This window comes from Melanaphis sacchari, unplaced genomic scaffold, assembly GCF_002803265.2.
Source record: "Melanaphis sacchari strain LSU unplaced genomic scaffold, SCAv2.0 Contig0_pilon_pilon, whole genome shotgun sequence".
NCBI lineage: Eukaryota > Metazoa > Arthropoda > Insecta > Hemiptera > Aphididae > Melanaphis > Melanaphis sacchari.
Window position 1 is genome coordinate 5,175,124 of NW_020270366.1, and position 18,614 is coordinate 5,193,737.

Below are 18,614 nucleotides of genomic sequence, written 5' to 3' on the forward strand. Positions count from 1 at the left end.
AAATGTTATGTACCATTGTCAGTTTTTGGAATTTTCTTAAAGAAATTTTTATGGTATTCTTTTTCTTTTCTGATATAACACAGCATATAAAACAATAAGGCGTAAGCACACACAAGTTATAATTTTTACAGTTTAATATTATTATTACTTAGATGAAAGCAATTTTAAATTTTAAACTGATATGAGTTAATAACATTGTACCAAAATTATTAATCCTATCAGCCGTACCCGGTCGTTGGTATTTATTTAATTAGATAATATATTATTATTATCCATATTATCTTTTAAATATAATGGGAAATTAAAAATGATAAAATTTCAAGGAATAAAATAAAAATAAAAATTATATAGATATTAGTAATATATAAAGTGATAAATTAGTAAAACTAAACATTTATATTTTCGTCTAATAATAATTCTAATATTAAATGTTATTTTTAACAATATACTAGGTAATTCGAAATGTATTTATTTTAAATTTCGTACTGTATACTCGATGTTCTCAGATACACTAATTTGGAGACTTATCATACTAACACATCTAGCAGAACATGTTATTATATGATTTATTTAAATCTGTTCGTTATCTGTGCGAGAAAAATGATACCGCTGCCCTTTCGAAAAAAATCTTCTCGGGTGAAACACTTCACCCTCGTGACCACCTCTTCCCATAAATACCATATCACTGATTCAGATCATATATAAATCCAATTATAGAAAAACGGGCAAGCTATTTATATATTACGAGTGCTCAATAGACAATAAGGATGTTAAAAATTTGCCAGTAGTTCGTCGTCAACGCGTGACCGAGAAACGGACGGGATAAAATAAAATAGTGTATGATACAACGATTACAACGTACTATTGTTATTATTATTTTTGCTGTGCATTTCTCCGTTTCACAAATGCGTAAATTTGGTGAATTTTCGGTACATCGACAACTACGATCATTGATAATAATGATAATGCATGCGTAGACACTATACATGTGCGATATTGTCTATTATTATCATGAATCGTCGGTCGAAATGAATGGAAAACGTAGGTCGTGCGCCCTTTTTTCCCGTCGGGTTACCCCGCGATCGCACAACGTCAACAAAAATAATAATAACATATATCGATCACGGTCGTTCGCCACCGTTGCCGCCGCCGGTGCCCGATAGTGGGGCGCATGCTCGACACGAGACCGGGACGAGAGCCGCTGCACTACAACGAAGCTACCATACGCGTTCAGTAGTTGCGGTCCGTCGGTGTGCACTTATTGACATTTCGGCTAACCGTTGCGCGCGCACGTCCGACTGTCGACGTTAGTTCTTTTTCTCATTATCTTTTATAAAAATTGTTTTACCGCCAAAATTTTCAAAGGTGAGACTCGTAAACACGATAACCTAATATTTTAATATTGTTGTACGGTATAATTATTGTTGATTAAAAATCACATTAATATTATACGCGGCATTTCATAATGTCATTTTAGTGCACGTGTTTTGATCTCTCATATTATTATTTATTTCTCATACCGTTTCCATCATCCGAAGACTTGTTTAATCAACGATCGCGTCGTGTTGGTCTATTTTTGCAGGTACTTACAAATCATTACAACAGTGACATGTCTGAATCGATTTCGCTGACCGGCATCGGACCCCCGTCCGACACGTGAGTATAATATAATATGTTTAATTGTGTATATATATATATATATATACACCTATAATATTTATAATATTATGATATGAATATTTTCCATTTTCTTGCTATTAACGGGTTTGCGTTTTTTGTCCGTTAAACAACCGCCGTTTTATTGAGGGTGTGGTCATAGGGGGTTAGATATTGTATTATTTTATTATTATACCCGTCGTCTATAACTGCGCACTTAAGCCATGCATCACGAAGTGTATTTGTGCGAGCAGCGAGTTGGATGTTGCAAAACTACTCGCATTTGTATTAACGCCAATCGGAAATCGTCATCGTCGAATTCGTTTTCAGAGGTATTTTTTCACTGTGCTCTGTTCGTTTAGTCTTACACGATTCCACATTACGTCCCAGCTGGATGTAGAAAAATCGATACAAAATGAAAGATGTTGTTTACATTTTCCATGTGTGTTTTTTGAAATGTGGGCACACAAAAACAGAATAAGGTCTGGAACATTTTAACCTACCTGTAAAACCAGTTTTGGGTAAAATTCTTTTGGTACTCGTAGACGGGTGATGGATAAGTGGGAGTAAGTACGTCTGGGTCGATCAGTTTTTAAAAGACGCGTTTGGGCACTAAATGCACTCGTGCATTATAATATCAGAATTCCCATACAAAAATATACAACCCATACCAAACCACCATTAGAATATTTTATGCCCGACATGAAGAAATGTAATTTTCCGTACAACGACTACAACGGCATACCTATTTCGTTTTTTAAAGAATGATATTGGATGAACCGTTATATAAACATAAATTCTATCGATGTTAAAAGGTCTGAGATCGGACAATGTATTGGTAAATAAAATATTTCTTTCTGAAATATTTGATCAAAAACTGAAATATGACGGGGAACAGTATTGGTAGTTGGTGGATTTGCTTTATAAACTAATTGTAATGATCCTACATGATCCTACTATCGTTAGGTATAACGCTATTTGGCCGTTGTATTATACTTGCTAATAGATTTTAACCACTATTATGCAGCAATTCAATGCACGGACGTTGTGACGTGCGTATATATTATGTTATTTCATGCGTGCACTATAGAAACAAAAGATTCACATTAAATATTGTAATGAAAAATGGTGTAAGGTCAAGACTGTCAAGTAGCTATATTTTTACCAAAAAATTTGTTAATTTTATTTCTGTCTCATATATCATATTATATTATACTTATTATGTCTACTTATAGATTATATATTTCAACTTTAAATAAAAAAATAAAATAATTTTCATTTGAGAATATTGTTTATATGCAATTATGTAGTGTTGGTTTGATTTTGGACAATCATTGTTAAATTGTGCTACTGGGTCAAAAGTATTTTTTATTTTGTTTACGTTTACATAAATATATGATGTACATTAGTAACTAATAATAAATTTGTGTCCACACTTCAGAATCTATTAATATTGTTATGATTATTGAGAAAAGAGTCCGATCATTATATTTCCTTCTATAGAATGTTGTAATAACAAATTTATATTATCATATTTTTATGTGGCTTAATTTTAAATTTCATAAATATTTTATTATTATTAATTATTACTAAACTTTGTACTAGGTAGTTTGTTGTTCATATTCATTGATATTTAAATGTCCGATTTGCGTTAATTGGGTACGTTCGATTAATGATAAAATTATGGCTATGGTTTCCGTGTTATTACTTATTTGTAATTTGTTTATTTTGGGGTCGACCTTTTGTAGATTATAATGTTGGTTTATTTCTTATAAAATAGTTGTGAATGTTCAAACGGATGACCGGATACCGTATTCGAGTATTTTCGTCAAATGCTAGCATATTAGTTTGTCCGAAAAAGTATATTAATTGTTGTACAATATAGTAATTTTTAATAATTGGCAATGATTATTATGACATGATACCGTGTATCATACTACGGTTTTTTAATGTGTTTGTAACATGATTTTGTAATTAAAAAGGTTATGTCCGGCGTTATATACATTTTAAGTGTGCATGTTTTTTTTATGTTGACGAATTAATTTATTAGCCAAAATAATAATGTAAGAGTACAGTCCTCACATTCCGCTGACCGTTTATTATGTATTTATACACCTGTTTTACTAGATTGTGAGGTGTCAATCATGCTGTTTATTTTTAATCCGTTACTCGCGATTTAACCATGAACAAAAATATTAATTAAACTAACAATTATGAAAAACAACAAAATACGTATTTAATTACAATTAACAGCATATTATTGTCATAAATTAATATTATTTCTTTATTTGAATTAGGTTATATCCGAGGTTATAAATAAACAAATTTAATTAAAATATGAAATTTAACTTACCTGTTACATTTAGTTCTTTCATTTTTATACTGTAGATTTATTTTCCAATTACTATGTTGGTCCCCTATTATTCAAAACATTTGTTTTGATGAAAAAACTGGATCTTTTTCTTAACAATACTGATGCATTTTAACCACGATGATGTATTTTATCTAATAGTTGAGGTTTTTTTTTATAAATTTATTTATTGAATATAACCAGTAGGTAATTTTATTTTATATACAAGAAAATCTGTTAAAAGAATACAAAGAATCATTGAAAATTAAAAAAAAAAATTATTTATATTTATGGAAATTACAATATAATAATGGGTACACAGTGGAAATAAATTAATAAACGTGTACATTTAACAATGCGATTTGTATATAAAAAAGTAATTTTAAAATGATGGTTAACTGATAATATTTAAGTTGAATATCATAAAATAAATGTGAATTACATAAGAAATATAATTATAATTGAAAAATTAAATAGTGTTTCACGTTTCTTATTTATTTTTTTGACTGAATTGATATTTTTCCCCACACATTCTCGTAAATAATGTACTCGAATTTAGATTTCTTAAAAACAGCAAACAATTCCTCGATTTACAGTATTTTTTTAAAGTAGACAGTAATTAAAGTTATTTTAGATGTCATGTCAATAAAGTATGTCTTAAATGTATTTCAATGTTATAGATAGTACATGTTAATTGTTTTTAAATATCAGATAATTTCCAAGTTCAATTAAATATGATTAAATATACTTATAGGTACTTGTTTTTTCGATAACGCTAGTCTATATAGTCTATTAATATAACTAAATTTTTATTTTTAGAAGTCTTCATATTAAATTATAAAATATTTGTGTAATTTCAAAAGTACTATTAATTTTATAATTTTGACACCCCCTTTCCCTCCAAGTTAACAATTAAAGCATTTTCACTATTCTATTTGGCCATGACACAAAAATTTAATATATTTAAAAATCCAATGTTAAACCAATAAAACCAATTCATTTATCACTACATAGAATTTAAAACAATTCTTCAACTCTATAAAAGTTGAGTAGATTTAATCTTGAATAATTAATTTTAACTTTACAACAGTGTTTTATTTATTGATAGGAATATAAACTTAATTTAATTTCCTACATGAGAATAAAACACAAATCTATAATAATAACTACTTGGATATTGTGCAATTTACATATTTTGCTGTGTAAGTTTGCTTTTGTTCATTTTTGGGTTCCTGATTTCTTACTTTATCTTGTACTTATTTTTAATAAGTAGATTGCGTTTTGTATAATATATGCTCAGGATATGTCCGACTACAAACAATAAATATTGTTCAAAAATATTTATATTTATATATTCTATAAAACACTAAAGAATCACTGTAAATATAGTGCGTTGTGTAGAATATCCGCGCTGTAGAAAGTCAGTCTTGTGACCATGGAACCCTGGTAACTAGTTAGTATTTACTTGAAAGCGAAACATCGTGAAATTTGTTCTTTTATGAGAAATTAAATATTAAAATTACCTACGTTAATATTCTATATAAACTGTACGGTTACAATAATCTTTGAAAATAATGAAAATATTCTATTTAATAGTATTAGCTAAGTTTTAGTTATGAAAAACACATTTATGGAGAACAAAAGCTTATTTATTTATAAAAATAATTGTATTTATTATGTTAATTTATTATAATTATTATTATAAATTATATAGTAATTGAATCATATATAATTTTTATCAGTTTTTTTTCAGAAATAAATTAAAAATTCTATAGGTGACTAAAAAAAGTGTTAGTAACTTAGATAAAAATAATTGTAAATTGGGTTACGAAGAATTTATATATGTAATTAAGATACTAGCAAGTAGCAAAGTTACTAATTTACTATGATCAAATGTTCAGAAATTATTTATAATTGATAAAAAAAAAAAATGGTAAACTTTATAAAACATAATTTTGTCTTTTATTACTGTGGCTTTTACCTTTTATTATTTTTATTTAATTTTAATTTCACCTTAAATATTTTACCAATATTTTTAATTATTAAAATATTTATTTAGACGTACATACTTCAAAGCAACGATTTTTTTTTTTATCAAATCGTGGATAACAAATTAAACATACAATTTATTCAATAGTTATGTAAATTTAAAATGCGCTATTTATATTTCAATTTTTACTGCATCGAAATTGTTCTTTTTTCATACATTAGTTTCCAAACATTTTACTTTGGGGTTTTCATTAAATCAAATAAAACACTTATATTTTTTAATAATTGAAATTTTTATTGTTTACCATTAATACATTTTGGCAATGGTGTTGTCGGTGTTGAGTGGCATATTGTATTGTTTTTTTACAATTTTTATACTACACAATTCTTTTACTTCCGTTATTAAGTGGATTTTTATGAATGGAAATAAAAATATGTATATTAAATACGTACAATTATGGGCACTAGTTTTGTTCTATGAAATAATAATAGTACGTTGCTACGATTTTATACTTGAAAATAAAAGAAAGGAACACAACCGACGGTGGCGATAAACCATGGGGCCCTGGTAAACCATTTCTATGAACATGTCACAACGCATCATATCTAAAACATTTTTGATCTAGAATTTTCTAAAACTTTATTTAATTTTATTATTTTTTCCAAAACGTATCGTTATAGAATTTTAGGTATGTTTAAACACGTTTTTATACGTATAGAATATTTATTTAATTTAATATTTTCAATTTATAATTTTATGTTTTTCACATCTTGTGCACTGGAAACGAAAAAGAATTATCTGAATTCTACACAAACGATATGATATGATGTATTTTCCCAAGAATACCCCTTAAAGTGTTTAATATTTTAGCGTGTTCTGTTTTGATCACAAAAAATCCTTAGTAATATTATATCTAGTAAAAAAAGTATAAAATCATGTTGAGTGACATTATTAAGTTTGTGTTATATTTTTTTTGTAAACCTTTCAATTTTAATATTATTTATGTAAAATTTTATGTACGTTTTTGGAAAATTATAAATAATTAGCTCTATTGAATGAATAAAAAAATATATTTAAATTTAGATACATTAATTAATAGTCTTAAAAATTAATCACAGCTTTCTATGTATGTTTTTATTTTTAGCAAGGAAAAAAAATCAAAATCATACGCGGTGAATGTACCACAAGAAAACGTGTCGCTCAATGTCAATGGATCTCCACCATATGATCCTCACGCGCACAGGATACTTGAACATCCCACCACGTGAGTTTCCATTTATTTATCAGTATTATCATTAGGTATATAAATTACAAATCAGTGAAGTGAAATAGAAAACGATTAAAGTTAATTGATAAAAATCGAATAATGTATTTTTTGGATTTGGTGTTTTTATATATTTAAAAAAAATATATAATAGTATTATTAAAGTCGCGTGAAACAAAACAACCTCTGTTAGAATTGATAACACTTATTTTTCAACTCTAAAATATTGATTACGACTTCCAATTACAGGACTAATAATATTTTCATGCCTGTTTATATAATACAATATATTATACATGTTCTTATCAAGGTATAAAGTGTAAACTATAAAGCTAAAACATACAATTGTGTGGCAAATTTTTATGGTTAATGTATGTGTATAATGGCTATAAAGCAATTGTATTAACGCGACATTATAAACAAAATGCTATTATTATACATTATGATTTATATTTTATTTAACTAACTGTAACGAATCAAATAGCATTGAAGGTGGTGTATACTGAAAGAATACCTAATCTTATAATTTTTCACTATTTTTGCTACCGCAGTGTTTCGATTATAAGTAAGCACTATTATAGATTTTATCATTTTGAAATCTGTTAGTATACGCTCATTAGTCATTAGTCATTACTATAGAGTTTAGGTCTTCTAAAACTTGAAAATTTCAAAACATTATGTACTTATGCAATTAATATGTTCTGGAAATTTCCATTCAATGTTTAACTTTTCCATTAAATGAAATAAAAAATTAAAATATAAATTTGAAAAAGTAAATTGATCAAATACTTAAATTTCTTTCTTTGTAATACACATAATGAAAATATTACGCTGGTGATCTATTTACAACCAAAGTTATTTCTTACGAGACATGGCACGTGTTATGAACTCGGATACTGCTTGCAATGGCAAGAAATTTATTATTTTTATCTCGACAATTTTTCAAATATGTTTTTGTTTTTTTTTTTAACCCCAACTCTGATATAGGTATTGAAAAATTGCAAAAATGTGTTCTCAATTTTTCTAATATACCTACTTAAGTATGCATTAATAATATGTAATAATGATAAATAAAAATACGTAAAATTAAAGGTTTATTAAATTATGTATAACCATGTATAACCCACAATTGGTTAGTGACCTTTTTAAACAAATATTAAAAAATTGGAAGTCTTTAGTTCCACTCGTTAATTATTGTGTAATACAGCTATACATTAGCAATATTTTACTAAATCTTATTTTTTTTTAAATCTGCACTATGTTACAAATTCCTAGGGTATAAAAAACATTCAAGATATTCTGATCTTTATTTAATAAAGTATGGCTAATAGGGAAAAAGTTGAAAATATTTTTCTTTTTACCTATCAGGTCGACCTGTAGAGAGTAACATATTTTATGTATTGTTTTTATTGCTTACCACTTGCTACCACATATGCGTGATTAATATCATCATAATATTGCTAGTAGGTATTATACTATTATAATTTACGCATATGCGTTCTTCAATAAACAGTAATTGACATCGTTTGACGACGTGTATATGGCCGTCGGACAAAAAAATTTTATAATATCAGTTATTATATTATACAATACTTGACTGTGCACGCGTTCAATTCTATCGTCGTGGTGTATGATAATAATAGACAACAGTAATATACAGATTATGGCATATGAATTTTATTTAAATTGAAAACTGGCGCACAGCTTTGTTCAAATCTACAGCGATGGCCCTTTAAATGCGCTCGTTTTGTCGACGACGAGCATCGTACTGAATAATCGTACATCAATAATTACAATTATTGTCGCAATCGTTTATTTGATACGCATCATTCATATTAAAATCATAATAATATATGTATAAATAAAATAGCTAATGATTATATATTCATAATTATTATGCGTTAATTGGTAGTTATATTATTATAACGACAGCAAACCGTGTAAATTTTTTTGTTAGTTAGGTACTTATAACATGTGATATATACAAATACAATGTAATATTAATATCGCTATTAAAAAATGATAATATATATTATATGTTTCATTTCATCGTGTATTACTATAATATGATAGACGTTATTACTATCATAATTCATAATACTATATTGTAGTATATTTGTGTAATTTTCGTTACTTGTAGAAATAACGAGACACTCATTCACTTGCTAAAAGGCAGTTTGGGAACTGGGATTCTGGCCATGCCCAACGCCTTTTACAACTCTGGACTGCTCATCGGAACCGTAGGCACCATCCTTATCGGCATCCTTTGCACGTATTGTTTGCACGTCTTGGTAAGTACCGTTGTTCAGATCGTAATTTTAGACTTGTTTTTTGGGCTAAAAAAAATTATTTATCGTTATGCATTTTGGTGAAACTGGGTAAAATAGAGCATGACTGGTGTATTATGTTCGATCAGCGGAAACATTGGAAGAATCAAGTCTATCACCTCAAAAGTGAATGAAATATTGTAATTTTTTTTCGAAAAATTAGTAACCAATTATGTACTAATTTTTAACCGAAAAATCAGATCTTTATATCTAAGTTTTGACTCTCGAATAAATGTTTTCTTATAAGGGATTTTTTTCTCCAGAAACTAAGTACTATAGCATCTCTTGATTTAAAATTAATATCATGTATTTTTATTATTTTTTAATTTAATTTAGTGTTCATGTAAATTTTTCCGCGTAATTCTGTTTTACTTAATGAAATTTTGCAGTATTGTTGAAACTAGGTTGATGTCAGCTCAGCACCCAATACGACATTGAATTGAGGGTAAAGCGTAGTTTACAAATTATAATTTTGTGGTTATAAATTATTAAGTTAATAAGTTATTTTAAAATGGTTATTAATTTTTCAAAGTGAAATGTGCAAAATTTCACTTTCGGGGTGCTAGGTTGGCAGATTTGGAAGAATTGAGTTGCAAAAGTTGGTTACGTTTAACCATATTAGTGTTGACATCTACAATTAGAAGTCCTATTATTAATCAGTTTTTGTGTTTTACTCTGATGTATTAATAACCGATTACAATAGTTTTTTCTGTTGATGTCACATTAGTGTGTTTAATTGGCTCCTTTTCGGCATTTCTCGCCCAATCGAACCGCAACGTTACAATGCGATCAAACTGGTTACAAGATATCTGTTTTGCTTGTTGGGTGGAGAAAAGTAATTGAGTTAATTTTTAGAACATTTTTTTGTAATTTCAGTGGACAATTTTTCATAAAATTGTCGATCTATCTTAAACACAAAATTTTACAATTAAATATGTTGTTGTATTATTATTATATACAATAATTATGGTAATATTCACCATTTTTCTCGCTTTTATTAGTAAGGTACTTCAATGCCAGAAATTTTTTAACAAAATAACATAATATTATTTTTTAATTATTTATAGATATTTAAGAAAAAAAAATATATTTATTGATAGTGACTTAAACATTTTAACATATAAAAACATATAGAGACCTTCTGGACGGTCTGCAGATGTATAACAAAGTTTTTAATAATATACTTTTTTTTCCACTATTAACAATAGGTTAGATCTCAGTACCTGTTGTGCAAGAGACTTCGAGTGCCCATACTCAGTTACCCGGATTCCATGAAATACGCCTTACAAGAAGGTCCAGCTTTTTTGCGATTCGGAGTTCCTCTTTCCGCGTTGGTGATTTTATTTCAACTTTTAACTATTATACCTATATGACGCCGTATATCTGCTCGTTCTTACAAAAACCTATAATTATAAATATGAAGCAACATTTTGAATTTTTGATTGCATTTAATAATGCAATTAAATATTTTATGCGTATAAAATATCAAAGTTTACTTTTGAGTGACAAATAATAATTACCAAAAAATGTTTAAATGGTTCCAAATTGACAAACTATTAAACATTTAAATGGTTTCCGACTACTACTTTTCAGTTTTTATTTAATTTACTGAAATTAAATTTCTTATTTTATTTTATAATTAATTTGTGGATTTGACTGTAATAAATTATAGTATATTATAACATTTTATGAACATATTATATTTCACATGTAGGCCGTATACATTATTAATTATAACCTATAACCTTAAAGTGTTCACAGTTAAAGATAATAAAACCCATTGTAAATTCTATAAATTTCTCTACTAAATAATCTTTTACCTAATTACGATTTACGTTTGTATATAATATGTATTATATAAAAAATAAGTTAAATATATTTAAAAATACCTATGTTCTTTTATCTGAAACATTATCATTAAAAATATTATAAGAAACTGAAATATAAAAACATGAAACTATTTGATCATCATAATATACATGTAATTAAAAGAAAAAAACAATTTTAAAATTTCTCAGTTTCCGCATATATATGCAGTGCAGCGTAGTAACGATATACTTCCTATGTGTTTTAATCATCATTATTATGACCTTGGTGGGTCGTTATTTAGACCATCAATCGACCGCTATTATAATATAGACCAATGTGTTTAAGCTTTTAAAAAGTTGGGAAAAAATGAATAAACAAACCCGTTCTTATACAGGCAGATTCCCTATTTAGTGGCGTATAGTAGTAACTATATTAGTGCTATCGTTCGGAAATATATAACAGATTTCCGTTATGTGTGCAGGTTTATCGTTGACGGATTCTTGATCGTCTATCAGCTGGGAATATGTTGTGTGTACATCATGTTCATCGGAACTAGTATCAAACAGGTTAGTGATTATTATATACATGTTGGTTTTTTGCTTGTACAAAGTATAAGGGCTGTTTTTGGATATTTTAAGTTCAGAAGGTATATGCCATTCGCCCTTAAACCTACTAAACTATGATTCCAGGGTCAACGTATATATTATTGGGTGATGTAGAGTGGAGAGTTTGCTTTATTATCTATATATAATTTTAATCATATAGCTTTCGTGTGAATAATCATTTTTTTCTGCTATACAGGTGTTGGACATTTACATTGAACCGATGAATGAGCGATACTATATGCTGGGGATTTTGATCCCATTGGTGGCCATAAATCTCATCAGAAACTTAAAACTTTTGGCGCCCTTTTCGCAGGCGGCTAATATCATCACGTTTGTCGGACTTGCAATTGTACTTTGGTACATATTCACCGACCTGCCGCCCATAGATTCGAGACCGTTGATTGGTGAACCGAGAAAATACACTCTGTTTGTAGGCACAACCCTATTCGCTTTAGAAGCCGTTGGTGTGGTAAGTTTGTAGTTACCGGTTGGCTATAAAAATAGTTCTGAAGTTCTATTATTATTTATATTATAATGTACAATAATTGATGATTGAATTGTTACTTTTTTTCGTTGCAAGTAACATAATTATATCATTGTTTGACTACTACATAATTTAATGTTACCGTCAATATCGTAAATTAAAATAATGGTATTGATTATAGTATTTTTATATATAATGCTTGGATAAGTTGATATTATACTTATTATCTAAAATGAACATATATTTACGATATTAACTTGTTAAATCAGCTAATATTATAATTCGATTCATTACCTAGTCATTAAAATATAACAACTAAATGTATTTGTCGATCTGTCAAGTGGATTTATACCTCAAAGTGTAATAGTGGTTTACCACGTGAGAATAAGTTATTTTTACCTATCTGTAATAGTGATATAATTGCCTTTAAATTTAATTTATCAAGTCCTTATTCCAACTCTGTTAGTTTTATATTGATTACTTACTCTTAATCAATAATGACAGAACAACCAATCATAAAATTGATTTATACCTATTAAATTGTTAATTGTATTATTATTTTCTAAAATGTTTAGCCAATAATATCAATGTCTATTAAAAATAGTCATTATCGATATAGACTAGTCATATTTTAAAATATAATTGACTGATGTATTTATATATATATATATATATATATATGTCTTCTATGCATATGATATAGACACCTATCAATCGTGTTTATATTTAAAAAAAATAATGGTCATTTAAGTATTTTCAAAATTGTTTACATAGATCTTATTGCCTATTCAATCGAGTTTTACGTGAATAATGCAAAGTGCAAAAATAAAATTGAGTGTTTAATCTATATTTTTATATTTATTTACCTTCTTAAAAATTTACCTTCTAATTAAAAAATATTAGTAATAATAATGCATTGAATATGATATAGGTACTTGCATTGGAGAACAACATGAAAACCCCAGCATCTTTCGGTGGTACAACTGGCGTTCTTAATATTGGTATGACTATCATCACAATCATGTACGTTGGGATGGGCTTCTTTGGATACGTCAAATATGGTGAAAATGCACTGGGCAGCGTGACGCTCAACTTACCGAATAAAGACACGTGAGTTTTAATATTTGTTGACATTATTTTTTTTAAATGCGTATTCCTTATTAGGAGGTATTTGTTTATATACATTTTTTTCATAAAAGTATTATGCTTCAGATCACGAAAATTAAAAATGATGATTACCACTTAAAAATAAAATCCGATAGCGAATTCTCTAACTGATTAAAATCTGACTTAAGAGTAAAATAACTGAAAAAAAACATAATATTTTACTATAAAATGTATAGTATTGTACAAATATTGTAAATTGATTAGGAAGATAGAGTGTAGTTAATTGTTATATTAAACATCATCTTGTATATTATTAATTTTCTTAGCTTTGTTTGGATGAACATTTTCTATTTTTAGATTATTATTTAACTTCTTATTAGTATTTTTTTATCCAATAAAAATAATAATTTAAAAAGGTTTAGAATAAACGAGATTGAACGGTGATTACTGGGTTGACATATTATTACAACATATTACAAATTTATTATATATACTTGAAATATCTTAGTGATTGAGAAAGTATTCTGATAAAATATCCATGTTAATCAGCTTACATAAAAAATTAATCACATTTTCTTTTCTTTTTGATTAAATAAGATCAATTAGTTTAGTGGGGGATAAGGAAATAAATAAAAGGAAATAAGTTACAGGTACCGAAGGATTTACTGTTTCGATTTTTATGGTTTTCGCTTGTAAAAAGATGATTTTTGTTTTAGAAGTTTCTTTTAAAAACTTTAGGGATGAGGGAGTCGAACAGACTAAGGTGGAAATAAATATTATTAATCATAGCAACGTTTCAGCTATTATGTACATTGTCTTTTACAAATGTTATTTGTTCTAGCCTCTCACAAGCTGTCAAACTTATCTTCGCGTTCGCTATATTCATCACGTATGCACTTCAAGCGTACGTGCCAGTGGATATCATCTGGAATACGTACATGAAGAAGAGAATTCAAAATTGGGATAAGGCGACCATGGAATATCTGCTCCGCATATCCGTTGTGCTCATTACGTGTAATTATAATAATAAACTATATACAAAGTGGCTGTTTATATATTCGTATGGTTACTATAATTATAAAAAAGAAAAAAATAGCTGTAGGAACGTAAAAATATGTTTAGTTTTATGAATTTGTTTTAAGATTTAGGATTAGTCTATTTTTATTTTCCTGGAGAAAAGGGGAAGTTAATCAATTGTTAATAAAAATTTTGTCGAGTTATAGTTTAGCAGCGAGTATATTATGTAGCAGCTAATTTCTTAAATTCGTTTCATGAAATCCTTACTAGCAACACCCGAAATGTTATTTATTTTATTGTACAAATAAGATCAATCAATACAGTTTGTCATAAAGTCGTGTAAACTTAAATGTGTTCATTAGAATGAATTTTTATAGATATATTTAATCTAGGGTGTAACAGAAAGAATTTTAATAAGTAATAATCAATTTTATGTTTTTTTATTTTTTTCTTATTTTTAATAAAGACTATTTAACAATCTGTAAACGTATGGTACAATAAGCTTAATTGATAGTTTCACAGTAATAATAATAATAATAATAATAATAATAATTGGTATTAGTATAAGCGTTTACATAATAACATTATTATTTTGGTTGATGTACGTGAAATGAAGAGACTATCCAGCGATAGTACTTCGGTGAGAGTTCAACTTTATGTTAATTTTATTTATCAGTTACTTATTCTACGAAATTTAGACCCATCACCACTTCAAAAATATATGTGTATCTCTGCGTAATTTTATCTCTTTCATTCAAATCCTCTACGATTTTTACATCTAAGTCCGATATTTTTACCATTATGTAGGGCTTTCCCTTGATAATATTTTATATAATTTCCATTTTGTGACTTTAATTTATCATTCTTGCTCTTTTTAAGTTCCAGCCACTTCACTCTCGGGTGTTTACACTCACTATATTTTGCTTGTTAAATAAATTATTCAGTTCTTTGTTTGATATTATCTCCTATATGTAGTGTACCTTATCAATCGTAAATATAGCATGGACCATAAAGACAATATTAAATCTACTTATAATGCTTAATAATTTGTAGTTATACAGTCTACAGCCCCTATAAGTACCTCTGTTTATTTTAAGAACAAGTTTTCTATTTATACTATTATTTTAAATACATTTTTGGCATAGCAGATTTATTTCAAATCCACCCGTCATCTCTTGTAAATCAAATTTATTGAGAAATGTAAATATCCAAAATAATATAAAGAAAAAAATAACTGGTTAGAAATAAAAAAATATAGTCTTATTGTATGTGTTAAATATTGTTGTAAATGTTTTATATTTAAAAATAATTTTTTTTCCAACAACATTTTAATTAATTTTAAAATTTAAATAATTAAAAAAAAAACATTTATCTTTATTTTTGATCCAACCCAAATGTGTTTTTAACAGCTATCGATAATTTATATATAGAACTGAGTAGTATATTTGTCTCATTTATCGACGAATACAAATTATTTGTTCAACTATTATGGTAATTATTAGTTTTTATCATAATATTATTATAATACTGCAATTTAAAATAATATATAGAATTGTATATAATTATTATACTTAAAAAACTCTTGCTTTCGGTATGGTATTGTTAATTGCCAACATTCGCTTTGAAGTTAGCTAAGTTGCTCGTGCCAAATATTGCCGACTATAATATACATATATTTTATTTATACCAGTTGCCAACACGCAAATGATTTAAAAGTATATAACACAATGTTTCCAATTGTCAAACTTGACAGTCCCCAAAACGTTATAATATGACTAGGAGTTAGGACTATATAATATATTATAATACATCGAAAATTCAGCTACACAATTTCTGTTCGATATAACACATGTCAAATTTGATGTCAAAGTATCGAGTTAATATAGGTATAATAATTTTTATAATGTACTATAAATTATACATTGTATTATGAAATCAATGCTATTTACTTTAGTCTCTTATAGAGATTACGAATAATAATGGGGGAAATGCATCACACTAAATTAGAATTGTGGAAGGAGGAGGGTACATTTTTATCCCTTAAAAATATTTACACTTAAAACGTAAAAAGTTATTATTTGTAAATATAATAATTATTTTTAAATGCATCAATTTTTATGTGTATAGTTTATTTTTAATTGTTAAATAAAATAACTTAAAATTCATTGTTGCAAATCATTTACGTATTGAACAACTGACAGTTTAAGAAATCTTTGAATTGAAAAGCATTATAATTACTAATACAGAGTTGTTAATTATACATCTAATATTTGTCTTAATTGAATGTTTGCAGTCATATTGGCCATCGCCATACCTCTGTTGGAGCTGTTCATATCGCTGTTCGGCGCCCTATGTTTGTCCGTACTGGGCATTGGGTTCCCGGCGCTTATCGAGATCTGCGTCCTGTGGCCTGAACGTAACTTCGGTCGCTTTAATTATGTACTCATCAAGGACATCATATTGATCATCATTGGCGTCCTGGCCTTGGTTCTAGGCACGTATATCAGCTTGCAGGACATCGCCAGGAAGTTGTAGTGTGAATACAATATTACATAATTATTTTAGTCTATTAAGTTATTCCTTACAAATAATGAAGAAGTTTTACTGACCGTGCCCATAATTTACTATTATTACTATTATTATTACGATTGTGATCATACTTATTTTTCAGTTTATTTAATTTATTATTTAAATTTAATTTTTGCGTGAACGTAAATCACGCGTGTTCACAGGGTCTCGTCATGGTGTATATTGTACGTTGAAAAAATGACGAGGTTTTTACGTTTCATGAAGTAATTTTTGCTTTAAGAGTTTTCTAATATGGCGTAAGTCAGAGGTTAAAAATTCGTCTGGTGTTGTGTATGCAATTCGATAACGAAATTCATGACCTATTTGATAAATACGTTATTTTTATTCATTGAAAGGAACAGTATATTCCCGCACACATTTTTTGTTAAATATTTATTTTTTTCAACGATTATTCTAATGTTTGATATTTGTCTCCGCCATGAGTTAGAGTTTGGCACTAAAATGTAGGACGAGAGTAGTTCAATTATTTTGTAAAAGAATAATAAGAAACTGTGGTATTGTTATCACACTGTTATCATTTTGAATAATGGCAATATTTTATTTTTATATAACATACAGATTTTATAGTGCCTTTAGCCAAAATAAATTATAATAATATGTTAAACGTAATGAATATTATACTATTTAGAAGGTGTTATGCATAGTTTATTATTATATTTCTTAATTTACATAATAATTAAAAGAAAAAACTATTATGTGCTGTTACTGACATCTTTCGATGTAAGAACCACACACTCTATTATAAGTTTGATTTAGTAACTGAGACTCTATTAGTAATAATAATATTTTTGTTAATATTGCAATAACATTGTTATGTTCTGGCAAATGTGTCCATAGTAAAGCTGATTATTTTTAAATACTATACATTAAGGTTTTATAAAATATTGTGTAAATAAACACTATTATAGCAATAATATGGTTTTTTGTATTCAATAAATGCATTTGAATGTTTGTCTAGTTTAATAGTAATATAATAGTTATTCAGATATGTAGACAAATAATTTATATGAATTTCTTATTAATAATTGCTCATTTAAATATTATACTTGCGATATCTAAAAATTATAAATTTTAAAGTATATTTTTTTATACATGTTGCCTACATATAATGATAACAGATCTCTTGACATATTAAATAATGTCTGAATTTACTATTTAGTAATTAGTATATAATCATTAATCATTTAAAAAAAATAAATATATATATATTTGAAGTGCTATTGCTTAAATGTTATATCACTATAATCTTGCTCAATAAAGTTGAATTGATTTAATATTGACTTACATGTAAACAATAAACATGTTTTCATATATTAAAGTCTTTGGTAATCTGTTCCATTGTATAATTTTATAGTATATTTTTTAAGTTGTGTGTAATAAATAACAACGGTATAAATTCTGTACTGTTATTACATA

At 27.1% G+C, this 18,614-nt stretch overlaps 1 protein-coding gene across 2 annotated transcripts; it reads left to right on the forward strand.

The window, feature by feature from the left end:
- The first annotated feature begins 1,213 nt into the window (after positions 1–1,213).
- On the forward strand, positions 1,214–18,114 carry LOC112591637 (proton-coupled amino acid transporter-like protein CG1139). 2 transcript variants are annotated; one of them, XM_025335524.1, is made up of 11 exons: positions 1,214–1,365; positions 1,583–1,656; positions 7,141–7,260; positions 9,401–9,551; positions 10,796–10,917; positions 11,878–11,962; positions 12,198–12,470; positions 13,417–13,595; positions 14,434–14,606; positions 16,903–17,145; positions 17,342–18,114. In XM_025335524.1, exons 2-10 carry the CDS (start codon positions 1,610–1,612, stop codon positions 17,142–17,144), a joined length of 1,392 nt encoding a protein of 463 aa, XP_025191309.1. In that variant the 5' UTR covers positions 1,214–1,365; positions 1,583–1,609; the 3' UTR covers position 17,145; positions 17,342–18,114. The 2 variants fall into 2 exon arrangements, with proteins under 2 accessions (XP_025191309.1, XP_025191302.1); XM_025335517.1 differs by having other exon boundaries at positions 16,903–18,114.
- Positions 18,115–18,614: the final 500 nt, after the last annotated feature.